General features: G+C 46.7%; 1 protein-coding gene across 1 annotated transcript in view; it reads right to left on the bottom strand.

The window, feature by feature from the left end:
• The window catches only part of cdkl1 (cyclin dependent kinase like 1), a 42,762-nt gene continuing 30,295 nt past the window's right edge, over positions 1 to 12,467 (bottom strand). Inside the window, exons 5-9 of the mRNA XM_033026563.1 lie at positions 10,957 to 11,157; positions 8,068 to 8,150; positions 6,361 to 6,417; positions 3,920 to 4,069; positions 1 to 653 (exon numbers count right to left, since the gene is read on the bottom strand). Of these exons, the coding sequence (XP_032882454.1) occupies positions 552 to 653; positions 3,920 to 4,069; positions 6,361 to 6,417; positions 8,068 to 8,150; positions 10,957 to 11,157 (593 nt within the window). The 3' untranslated portion in view covers positions 1 to 551. The remainder of the gene's footprint in view (positions 654 to 3,919; positions 4,070 to 6,360; positions 6,418 to 8,067; positions 8,151 to 10,956; positions 11,158 to 12,467) is intronic.

Here is a 12,467-nt window from a genome sequence, read left to right as displayed (position 1 = left end):
TTCGGTAGGAAGATTGTGGATTCACCCGTTCCTGAAATGTTGCTCAGCAGAGGAAACCTAGAGAACAGGGTCTATTCCACCTCAATCCAGAAAAACCCCAGGAATAGTTCCCAAAGATGCGGAGTGGAGGCATTGGCAGTGTCCTTGATTGCACAGTCAACCTTTGTTCTGGAGGAATGTCAGGAAGCACGTCACTTTTCATAGCCGTCGGAACAATCTAGGTTCTTTAGGAAGTGGAACAGGTCATTGTAAGCAACAAAGTTGTGCATAGATTATTGTGCTGTTTCTTTATACAAACATTGTACACATTTAAACAAAACTTCTGCCCAAGTGTTTCCTGGTTCATATTCATCGTCATTAATTATAAAAGTCTGCCCCTTTCCTAGTGTAAAATGAGAACAAGATGCTGAACTACAATGAAAGACACTTAATGCCCAGTTGGGCAAGGATCCAATCCAAGCCCTCACTTGTCCATGATTTAACATTTCCTTTCAATGTCCATTTGTGCAGGTAGGTTCTTGTGACCCTTGGTTGCCAATGTGCGCCATTGGTCAAATGTTGGGGAAATGGTAATTATACTTCTTCTTAAGGTCGTTCTTGGTTTCTGTGGATGTTGAGATATTGCTGCCAGTAAGCTGTGGCAAACACTGCAACTGAACAGAAAGAAAAGTCACAAAATTAAACAATTGCAATGAAAAAACGAGCCTCGGCCCAAAACGTCATCTATTCCTTTTCTCCAGAGATGTCATAGGCAATGGACAATAGGTGCAGGAGTAGGCCATACAGCCCTTCAAGCCAGCACTGCCATTCAATGTGATCATGGCTGATCATCCCCAATCAGTACCCCGTTCCTGCCTTCTCCCCATATCCCCTGACTCCGCTACCTTCAAGAGGCCTATCTAGTTCTCTCTTGAAAGTTTCCAGAGAACTGGCCTCCACCGCCCTCTGAGGCAGAGAATTCCACAGACTCACAACTCACTGTGTGAAAAGTGTTTCCTCATCTCCGTTCTAAATGGCTTATCCCTTATTCTTAAAGATGCTGTCTGACCCGCTGCGTTACTCCAACTTTTTGTGTCTATCTTTGAGGCACGAGATACTGTAGTATTTTTACTAGGTTTGAACTAGATGATGGAGATCACAGAGTTATACTGCAAGGAAACTGACCCTCTGACCCACCGAGTCTGCTCCCACCATCATAGAAACATAGAAAATAGGTGCAGGAGGAGGCCATTCGGCCCTTCGAGCCAGCACCACCATTCATTGTGATCATGGCTGATTGTCCCCAATCAATAACCCGTGCCTGCCTTCTCCCCATATCCCTTGATTCCACTAGCCCCTAGAGCTCTATCTAACTCCCTCTTAAATCCATCCAGTGACTTGGCCTCCACTGCCCTCTGTGGCAGGGAATTCCACAAATTCACAACTCTCTGGGTGAAAAAGTTTTTTCTCACCTCAGTCTTAAAAGGCCTCCCCATTATTCTAAGAAATCAAATACCGGTTAAACTAACCCGACGTAATGCAGATTTACTTCGCCTCGTCTCAACAGTTCAGTGCTGGTTCTATTCTCTCCTGCACACTGTGTGCGGTGCATAGTGGCCAGCGAGCATGGCTTTTGGGATGTGGGGGTGAAGCTGCAACTCCAGCCTCTAACCCAGGCATTCGCAGGGAGAGTGGGAAAACCCCACCACAGGTCGGGCTTGAAACCGGGTCGGTGGAGCTGTGAGGCAGTGGCTCGGCTGCCTGTGACACCCGCTGATCCAGACAGCGTTGTCATTCCCCCCAGAGCATCAAAACGTGAGAAATAGAAGCAGTATTCAGCCATTCAGCAACACTTGGACCCATCACTGATCTCAGCGAGACCACCCTGCGCCCATCCATGTCCCATCACAGCCACCAATCTTCCCAAGTCGCTGATGTGTTGTGAATAGACTTGGCGTTTGTGCCACCCCACTCCCCTGGGACAGAACCCCACAGATTCACAACCCCCTCAGTCAATCTGAAAGATTTGGCCCTTATCATAAGCCCGTGACCCCCGACCCCCCCACCCTAGAGGTCTCATTCAGTGGAAACAGCACCCCATCCCAGAAGACATTTTCTTCTTGCTCTGTCATCAGTATCTAACAGGTCCAGTTAAAGGGCCTGTCCCACTATACGAGTTCATTTCAAGAGCTCTCCAGAGTTTAAAAAAAAATCAAATTTGTGGTAAGTACGTAGAATGTACGTAGTGGGTACGTCGGAGCTCGGGGACGTTTCTTAGCGGCTCGTAACGCTAACGGCAGGTACTCAGGAAACGCGGTAAGCTCGTGAAGACTCGTGAAGATTTTTTCAACATGTTGAAAAATGTCCACGAGAGCCCCGAGTACCCACAAGCGGCCATTACCGTAATTCTCCGAGTACGAATCGGGGGGAAACTCGGGAGAACTCTTGAATTAGCTCGTACAGTGGGACAGTCCGGGGGAGCAGGTTGAGGGGGTGACCTTTTATTTTTATTTTTATTTTTTTATAAATTCTTTATTTCGAACAGAATAAAAGAATAAAAAGCAAGTGTGAAACAGCATACAAAAAACAAAACACGAATATTTATAAAGTGTCGTAAACAATATCTATAAATAAATGAAATCGTATGTGTCCGAAAAGGAGCAGGAAGAAGCCAAAGCTTATTAATTCCCACCCCTTATTCAACTGCTTGTAATTATCTCATACAAATTTAGCAGCTATTGTACACCATATGTACACCAAATTATTTACATTTATACAATAATCAAATCAAATCACGAGGGGCATGGATAACGTGAATGCTCAGTCTTTATCCCGGGGTAGAGGATTCTAAAACTAGAGGGCACAGTCTTAAGGTGAGAGGGGAGAGATTTAAGAGGGACCTCAAGGGGCAACTTTTTCACTCAGAGGGTTAGCCCGTATCTGCAATGAGCTGTTAGAGGAAGCTATAGAAGTGGATACTGTTACCACCTTTAATAGATATTTGGACAGATATATGGATAGGAAGGGTTGAGATGGATACGGGCCAAATGCAGGCAAACGGGACCAATATGCCAACTTGGTCACACGGACAGGGTGGGCCACATTTCTATGATTCTATGACACCAGCTGGGAATTTGCCCTTTGTGCAAATACTATATATTGACAACTTTAGTTGGCGTGACATAGTTGGTGGTGGAATATTGGTTCCTGGCTCCAATAAGCTCTGAACTACATAGACTATTATTGTTTGCTTTTTATGTTTGCGTGTGCATATGTATATATGTGAGTGTGTGAGTATTCACACACGCACACATTGATTTTTTTTCCTTGTTTAATATATTGTTTACAGCAAAGATCCTATAGCAGAGCAAGATAGACCACTCCTGCTAAATGCAATGGACTGACGCAACGGAGCGGAACGTGGGCCTTTTTTTCATCCATTTCAGTAACCCGACCCGACTCACAGTGTAATCAACGTTGCAGTGGGGAACAGTTTGTGTTAATAAATTATAATTCTGAAAATGAGGAGATTTTTACCAAAGAACTTTTATTTTTACGAGGATGTTTCCGTAACCGGCTTCCGTCTCCGCACTAGTATCTTTGCTCCGCTACGGGATCTTTGGTGCAGAGACGGAAGCTGGTTACGGAAATGGGGCCGAAAATTACCCATGAATCTGCCCATGACCGTACTACGTCTTTTTCGTCGAGTGATCTATCTTGCTCGCTATAGGATCTTTGGTTTACAGTGTACTATGTTTACATATTGTGTTGTGCTGCTGTAAGTATGGACGTCATAATTCTATCTGGGACACATGACAATAAAACACTCTTGACCATGTAGAGTGCACCATGTGAAAGCGGTTCAGTAAATGAGTGTCCACATTTTGAATGGCCATGTGTTGTGAAGGGCAGCATGAATTTGGCTGTGCATCTCACTTACCGAGGGTACATTTCTGTGCTGTGGTCGCCCACGTCGCCTGGTAGGTCTCTGCCGGCCCATCTCCATTTCCTTGCGATAGCTGTTGAAGTAAGGGAGATCCAGCAACTGCTCGCAGTTCAGTCGGTCAGCGGGATCCATGTACAAACAGCTCTGTGCACAAAAGGAAAAGTGTGCAGATTTTGTTTTAAAACAAATTTTGTTGGATCGATTGGAAACAGGCCCACCTGCGACCATCGATCACCCGTTCACACTAGTTCCGTGTTTCCCCAAGTTCTCCCTCCACAATAGGGTCAATGTGCTGGGATGTTCCACAGTTTCCTCTTTTCTGTTGTGTCGCTCTCGGTATGAACACCAGTACTTTTTAGGGTTTCGACCCGAAACGTCGCCTATTTCCTTCGCTCCATGGATGCTGCCTCACCCGCTGAGTTTCTCCAGCATTTTTGTCTACCAAGCTCACGAGGGGCATGGATAACGTGAATGTTCACAGTCTTTAACCCAGGGTAGAGGATTCTAAAACTAGAGGGCACAGTCTTAAGGTGAGAGGGGAGAGATTTAAGAGGGACCTCAGGGTCTTTTTTAAAAAACTATTTTTCTTTCTCCAGCAGCTCATTCCAGATACAGACTACCTTCTGAGTGAAAAGGTTGCGCCCCCCCCCCCCCCCCCCCCCACCGAGTTCCCTCGTAAATACCTCCCCTCTCACCTTAAAGACCGTCCTCTATAGCTTTAGAATTTTCTAGCCTGGGAAAAAGACTTTGAGCATTCACTTTATCCAAGCCCCTTGTGGTCTTGTGCACCTCAGTAAGGTCACCCCTCAGCCTCCTATGCTCCAAAAGAAAAGTCCCAGCCTACCTAACCTCTCCCCCTAATTCAGGGCCGCAAGCCCAGGTAGCATCCTGGTGAGCCACTTCTACAACTTTCTGTAGCTGGTCCTCCAGAACTGCACTCAGTACTCCAGGTGTGGTCACTGTTTTAAATACTTATCGCACTTGCCCTTCCCCGTCAACATTTTGCCATTTTTAGTCTAGTTTAGAGATACAGGGTGGAAACAGGCCCTTCGACCCACCGGATCCGCACCGACCAGCGATCACCATGTACACTAGTACTATCCCACACACTAGAGACAATTTACAATCTTTACCAAAGCCAATTAACCTACAAACCGGCCGTCTTTGGAATGTGGGAAGGACCTGGAACACCCGGAGAAAACCCACATGGTCACGGGGATAAAACGGCCAAACTCCATACATGCCAGCACCCGAACGTTCCAGTTCCATTTTCATCTCAGTTTAAACTTTTAACCCTATTGCTTGGGTCTTGCCTTTCTCGAATCTTCGGGAATTGTCCCTTTAAATCTTATTTTCTAAAGACTGCCATAGCAGAACCAACTAGGAACTGCATTTATAACCGATTGCTTGTTCTCATAATATAAATACCCATGGTGTGAGAATCAGCAGTTAAAACCATACTGGGAAGGAATACCATCATTATTTCATGCATAACTATTCTTCCTTTGTAGCCCTCCTGTGTTCCAACATTGCAGCGAATTGTGGACCATTGCCACCCAGACCATCACACAAACCAACCTCCCTTCCATTGACTCCATTTATACCTCGCACTGCCTCGGCAAGGCCAGCAGCATCATCAAGGACGTGTCGCACCCCGGCCACTCCCTCTTCTCCCCTCTCCCATTGGACAAAAGGTATAGAAGTGAGAAAATGCACACCTCCAGATTCAGGGACAGTTTCTTCCCAGCTGTTATCAGGCAACTGAACCTACCCATCCTACCACAACCAGAGAGCAGTGCTGAACTACTATCTAAAGATCCTATAGCGGAGCAAGATAGACCACTCCTTCTAAATGCAATGGGCTGAGGTGCAGTACGTAACGGAGCGGAACGTGGGCCTTTTTTTCATCCATTTCAGTAACCCGACCCGACTCACAGTGTAATCAACGTTGCGGGGGAATTGTGTGTGTTAATAAATTATAATTCTGAAAATGAGGAGAAGATTTTTACCAAAGAACTTTTATTTTTATGAGGATGTTTCCGTAACCGGCTTCCGTCTCCGCACTAGTATCTTTGCTCCGCTACGGGATCTTTGGTACAGAGACGGAAGCCGGTTACGGAAATGGGGCTGAAAATTACCCATGAATCTGCCCATGACCGTACTACGTCTTTTTCGTCGAGTGATCTATCTTGCTCGCTATAGGATCTTTGCTACCATCTACCTCATTGAAGACCCTCGGACTATCTTTGATCAGACTTTAATGGCATTACCTTGCGCTAAATGTTATTTCCTTATCACATATCTGTACACTGTGAATGGCTCTATTGCAATCATGTTTTGTCTTTCTGCTGACTGGTTTGCACATAACAAAAACTTCTCACTACCTTGGTGCACGTGACTATAAACTAAACTGACATCGATGCCGCAGAGCTCACCTTCATTAATCCAAGAGCACTTTGTGAAACATTTTCAAACGTCATTTCCAAAGTTTCCTGTACAAAAAACAAATTTGAATTACAATCACATGCCGTGCAAACAATTGAATTTTGCTTTAATATTTGTAATTGTTCAAAACCTCAACAATGCAAAAAAAACATTGGAGACACGAGGAACTGCAGATGCCGGTTTACCAAAGAAGACACAGTGCTGGAGTAACTCAGCAGGTCAGGCAGTATCTCTGGAGAACATGGACAGGTGACATTTGGGATCAGGACCCTTCTTCAGACATTCAAGTAACTCAGCGGGTCAGGCAGCATCTCTGAAGAAAAGGAATGGATGACGTTTCGGGTCGAGACCCTTCTTCAGTCTTAAGAAGGGTCACGACTCGAAACGTCACCTATTCCTTCTCTCCAGAGATGCTGCCTGACCCGCTGAGTTACTCCAGCTATTTGTGTCTGTCTTTGGTTTAAACTAGCATCTGCAGTTCCTTCATACACATTTTTGCTTAAGGGTTTAAATAGTTTAGATAATTTCAATGGTGAGAATTGAAATTCCTGCTGCAAGTGTGGTGTTCTCAACAAACCTGTTGAGATTCCCGCTTCCAGTTTTCCCGCTATTGTGCAGGGATGTGGTGGGGATTGCTGGCAGCCGCTGGAAGTTGGGGACTCTGGTGTGAGTGCCAGACTGGTGACTGAGCTCCACAGGAGCTGCCTACCTTCCTCCTCTACATCGGGGACCTGGGGTGGAGTCCCCTGTAACCAGTTTCTCTCGCGGTTCACAGACTCGCCAGCCACCTGCCACTGTTGCGGGCTGGAAGAGTCTGTGTTCCACTGTGTACTCTGACAGGACAGTGAACCAAGCTCACAGACTGGACCACAACCACATCTAATGAACACAAGTCATTACCTCCGACACCCGTACTAATCAAGAATCGATGTATCTCTGCCGTAGAAATATCCACTGACTTGACCTCCACAGCCTTCTGTGGCTAAGAATTCCACAGATTCACCACCCTCTGACTAAAGAAATTCCTCCTCACCTCCTTCCTGAAAGAACGTCCTTTAATACTGAGGCTACGACTTGTCCTAGACTCTCCCACTAGTGGAAACATCCTCTCCACATCCACTCTATCTCAATCTATTCTTAAAGATAGCGGAGTCAAGGGATATGGAGAGAAGGCAGGAATGGGGTACTGATTGTGGATGATCACAGTGAATGGCGGTGCTGTCTCGAAGGGCCAAATGGCCGACTCCTGCACCTATTGTCTATTGTCTAAGCCTTTCCTATTCTGTATGTTTCAATGAGGTCTCCCCACATTCTTCTAAACTCCAGCGAGTACAGGCCCAGTGCCGACAAACGCTCATCATAGGTTAACCTACTCATTCCTGGGATCATTCTTGTAAACCTCCTCTGGACCCTCTCCAGAGCCAGCACATCCTTCCTCAGATATGGTGCCCAAAACTGCTCACAATATTCCAAATGCGGTCTGACCGGCACCTTATAGAGCCTCAGCATGACATCCCTGTTTTTGTATACAAGTCCTCTTGAAATAAATGCCAGCATTGAGTTTGCTTTCTTTACTACCGATTCGACTTGCCACGCCATTAAATAAACCAAAGCCTCCAACCCCATCGCTCAGAGTGTGACCCATTAAACAGCACCTCTCCCCCCGCGGTACGGTGTGAGATTAAACAGTACTGTACCAAGTTCTCTGGCACGGGTATGCTCACTCCACTGAAGAACTGGTTGGAGCTGAAGACTTGCTGATGTCGTGGAATCAAATCACCTGCGGGCAGAGAACACGCAAAAGTAATCATTGGATTGAGATTAAATATATTACATGACGTGTTTTAGAGGATGTTTGACTGCACACTAAATAATGGAAATAATCAAAGTAATAATGGATGGGATTTATATAGCGCCTTTCTAATACTCAAGGTGCTTTACATTGCATTATTCATTCACTCCTCAGTCACACTCGGTGGTGGTAAGCTACTTCTGTAGCCACAGCTGCCCTGGGGCAGACTGATGGAAGCGTGGCTGCCAATCTGCGCCTACGGCCCCTCCGACCACCACCAATCATTCACACACATTCACACACAGGCAAAGGTGGGTGAAGTGTCTTGCCCAAGGACACAACGACAGTATGCACTCCAAGCGGGATTCGAACCGGCCACCTTCCGGTTGCCAGCCGAACACTTAGCCCATTGTGCCATCTGTCGTCCCAAAGTAGTTAACTGTGACATATAACTTCCAGTTTCCATGTGTAGACAGAACACGTGAGTGTATATTCTTCAGAATTAGACTCAGATTAAAGTCTAAGTTGTGTGTGACTGAGTGTGCAGCTCAAGAATGCAAAGTGAATTTGTTTAGTTTTCGTTTAGTTTAGAGACACAGCGCGGAAACAGGACCTTCGGCCCACCGAGTCCGCACCGACCAGCGATCCCCGCACATTAACATTACTCTACATGAGGGACATTTTTTTTTTTACATTTATACCAAGCCAATGAACCTACAAAACTGTACGTCTTTGGAATGTGGGAGGAAGCTGAAGTTCTTGAGAGAAAACCCGCGCAGGTCACGGGGAGAACGCACAGGTAAGCACCCGTAGCCAGATCGAACCCGTGTCTCTGGCGCTGTAACCCCATATATCTGTAGCCTTAAGGTGGCATTCAGGTACACTAGCACCGGGGGAATATATTTACCAGGTCCCGTACAATGCCTCTGTAATCACAGGTTGATGTTGTGTGCAAACCCATGGTGGATCAACCCATCAACTCTCTGGAAAGTTAGTTCATGGAAAACATGGTTTCAACACATTAAATTTACCTAAACGTTCGTAGCTGATGTCAATAACTCCAATGTAGACAAAGGTGCTGGAGAAAATCAGCGGCTGCCTGAAATGTTGCCTAATTCCTTCGCTCCTTAGATGCTGCTGCACCCGCTGAGTTTCTCCAGCACCTTTGTCTACCTTTGATTTTCCAGCATCTGCAGTTCCTTCTTAAACGCAATAACTCCAATGTTAGGAATTGGTTAACAAAGGTTTATTCAAGTTATCACAACTAAACATTTTTGGAAAATAGGTGCAAGAGGAGGCCATTCGACCCTTCGAGCCAGCACCGCCATTCATTGCGATCACGGCTGATCGTCTACTTTCAAGAAGGTAGATAGATCTGCCATGATTGAATGGCGGAGTAGACTTGATGGGCTGAATGGCCTCATTCTACTCACAGCACATGTGAACTTACGAATAGTATTATGATCCTCAGATTTCTAAACACAATGCATGCATTTTTGAATGATGTGCCTGCCGTGTTAGTCGCCCCCTGTTAGGGGAAGGATGTGGAGTTTTTGCAGAAGGTGCCGGAGTGATTTACCAGAATGCTGCCGAGATTGGAGGGTATTATCTACAAGGAGAGGTTGAATATCCTTGGATTACTTCCTCTGAGGTGTTGGAGGTTAAGGGGAGACCTGATTGATGTAGATACAACTATGAGAAGCATAGATAATGTGAACAGGCAGAACTTTTTTCCCCAGAGGACATATTGCAGCTTTCAGGTGAGGGGGGCAACGTTTAAAGGAGATGTGAGGGGCAGAGAGGGTGGTGGGTGCTCGGAATATGCTGCCAGGGGTGGTGGTGGAGGTACATACGATAGTGGCATTTCAGATGCTTTTAGATAGGCACATTGATAGAGTCATACAACACAGAAACAGGCCCTTCAGCCCAACTTGTCCATGCCGATCAACATGTTCCATCTGCCCCTCAACCTTTCCTATCCTGGTACCTGGACAAATGTCTTTTAAATATCGTTACAGAACCCACTACCTCCTCCGGCAGCTTGTTCCGTACACCCACCAACCTCCAAGTGAAAAGTTTGCCCCTCAGGTTCCTATTAAATCTTTCCCTTCTCTCGTTAAACCTACATCCTCTGGTTCTCGATACTGGGTAAAAGGGAATGGAGGGATATGCATCACGTGCAGGCAGAGGGGATTAGTTCAACTGATCAGTGGCGCAGCGGTAGAGTTGCTGCCTCACAGCGCCAGAGACCCAGGTTCAATCCCGACTACGGGTGCTGTCTGTACGGAGTTTGTACGTTCTCCCCGCGACCTGCGTGGGTTTTCTCCCAGATCTTCAGTTTCTTCCCAAACTCCAAAGACGTACAGGTTTGTATGTTAATTGGCTTGGTGTGAATGTAAATTGCCCCTAGTGTGTGTGTGTAGGATGGAGTTAATGTGCGGGGATCGCTGGTCGGTGCGGACAGGGTAGGCCAAAGGGCCTGTTTATCTCTAAATTAAAATTAAATTAAATTTCTTTATTTATATAGCACATTTTTAGTCAACTTGCATTGACCCCAAAGTGCTTCACATAATTACATCCACACACACAGGCAAAGGTGGGTGAAGTGTCTTGCCCAAGGACACAACGACAGTATGCACTCCAAGCGGGATTCGAACCGGCTACCTTCCGGTTGCCAGCCGAACACTTAGCCCATTGTGCCATCTGTCGTCCCGCCTCTAAACTAAACTAACCTGGGCTTTGTGGTTGGCACGGACAGGGTGTGATTCTCCCCTCTGTGTGTTCCAGTACTCACCCAGTGTTTTGCGTATCAGGTAGAGCTGGTCGACGTCGGACTTCCCTGGCCAGAGAGGAGCTCCACACAAGAGCTCTGCGAAGAGGCAGCCGATGGCCCAGATGTCGACCGGCGACCCATACTGAGTGTCCCCCACCAGTAGCTCGGGGGCACGGTACCACCGCGTGGCCACATAGTCGGTGTAATAATCCCCCGGGCCTGCTGTAACACACAAACCAACACCACATCTCTCAGCTACTGCCCACACACAGTGTTGGCCCCCTCATTTGTGGAAGAACATTCTTCCTATTGAGGGAGTGCAGCGTAGGTTTACAAGGTTAATTCAACGGTGGCAGTGTGAACTGCGAGGAGGATGCTATGAGAATGCAGGGTGACTTGGACAGGTTGGGGGAGTGGGCGGATGCATGGCAGATGAAGTTTAATGCGGATAAATGTGAGGTTATCCACTTTGGTAGCAAAAACAGGAAGGCAGATTCCTATCTAAATGTTGGGAAAAGGGGAAGTACAACGGGATCTGGGGGTCCTTGTACATCCGTCTATGAAAGTAAGCATGCAGGTACAGCAGGCAGTGAAGAAAGCGAATGGCTTGTTGGCCTTTATACCAAGAGGAATCGAATATAGGAGCAAAGAGGTCCTTCTGCAGTTGTACAGAACCCTAGTGAGACCACACCTGGAGTATTGTGTGCAGTTTTGGTCCCCTAATTTGAGGAAGGACATTCTTGCTATTGAGGGAGTGCAACGTAGGTTCACCAGGTTAATTCCCAGGATGGCGGGACTGTCATATGCTGAGGAAATGGAGCGGCTGGGTTTGTACACTCTGGAGTTTAGAAGGATGAGAGGATAGCTCATTGAAACATATAAGATTGTTAAGGGTTTGGACACGCAAGAGGCAGGAAACATGTACCTGATGTTGGGAGAGTCCAGAACCAGGGGCCACAGTTTAAGAATAAGGGGTAAGCCATTTAGAACGGAGACGAGGAAACACTTTTCTCACAGAGAGTGGTGAGTCTGTGGAATTCTCTGCCTCAGAGGGCGATGGAGGCCGGTTCTCTGGATGCTTTCAAGAGAGTTAGATAGGGCTCTTAAAGAAAGCGGAGTCAGGGGATATGGGGAGAAGGCAGGAACGGGGTACTGATTGTGGATGATCAGCCATGATCACATTGAATGGTGGTGCTGGCTCGAAGGGCCGAATGGCCTACTCCTGCACCTATTGTCTATTGTCTACAAACCCTCAGCATCAGCCCTCAAAACACACAACTATCTTCAATGGCAAAAGGACACTCCTTAAAAAATGTTTAGTAACAAACTACTGACATTCACAAAGTGCTGGAGGTTCCCTGTAGAAGGCGTTGTGTTTGAGCAGGAGCAGAACCAGGGACATCGGCTCGAGGGAACTCACTAAACCTGCGGGACACTTTCCATGAAGCCTGAAGAAGGGTCCCGACCCGAAACGTCACCTATCAGTGTCCTCCAGAGATGCTGCCTGTCCTGCTGAGTTACTCCAGCACTTT

The sequence above is a fragment of the Amblyraja radiata genome, chromosome 9 (assembly GCF_010909765.2).
Source record: "Amblyraja radiata isolate CabotCenter1 chromosome 9, sAmbRad1.1.pri, whole genome shotgun sequence".
NCBI classification, from domain to species: domain Eukaryota; kingdom Metazoa; phylum Chordata; class Chondrichthyes; order Rajiformes; family Rajidae; genus Amblyraja; species Amblyraja radiata.
This window is presented reverse-complemented; position numbering and strand designations above follow the sequence as displayed.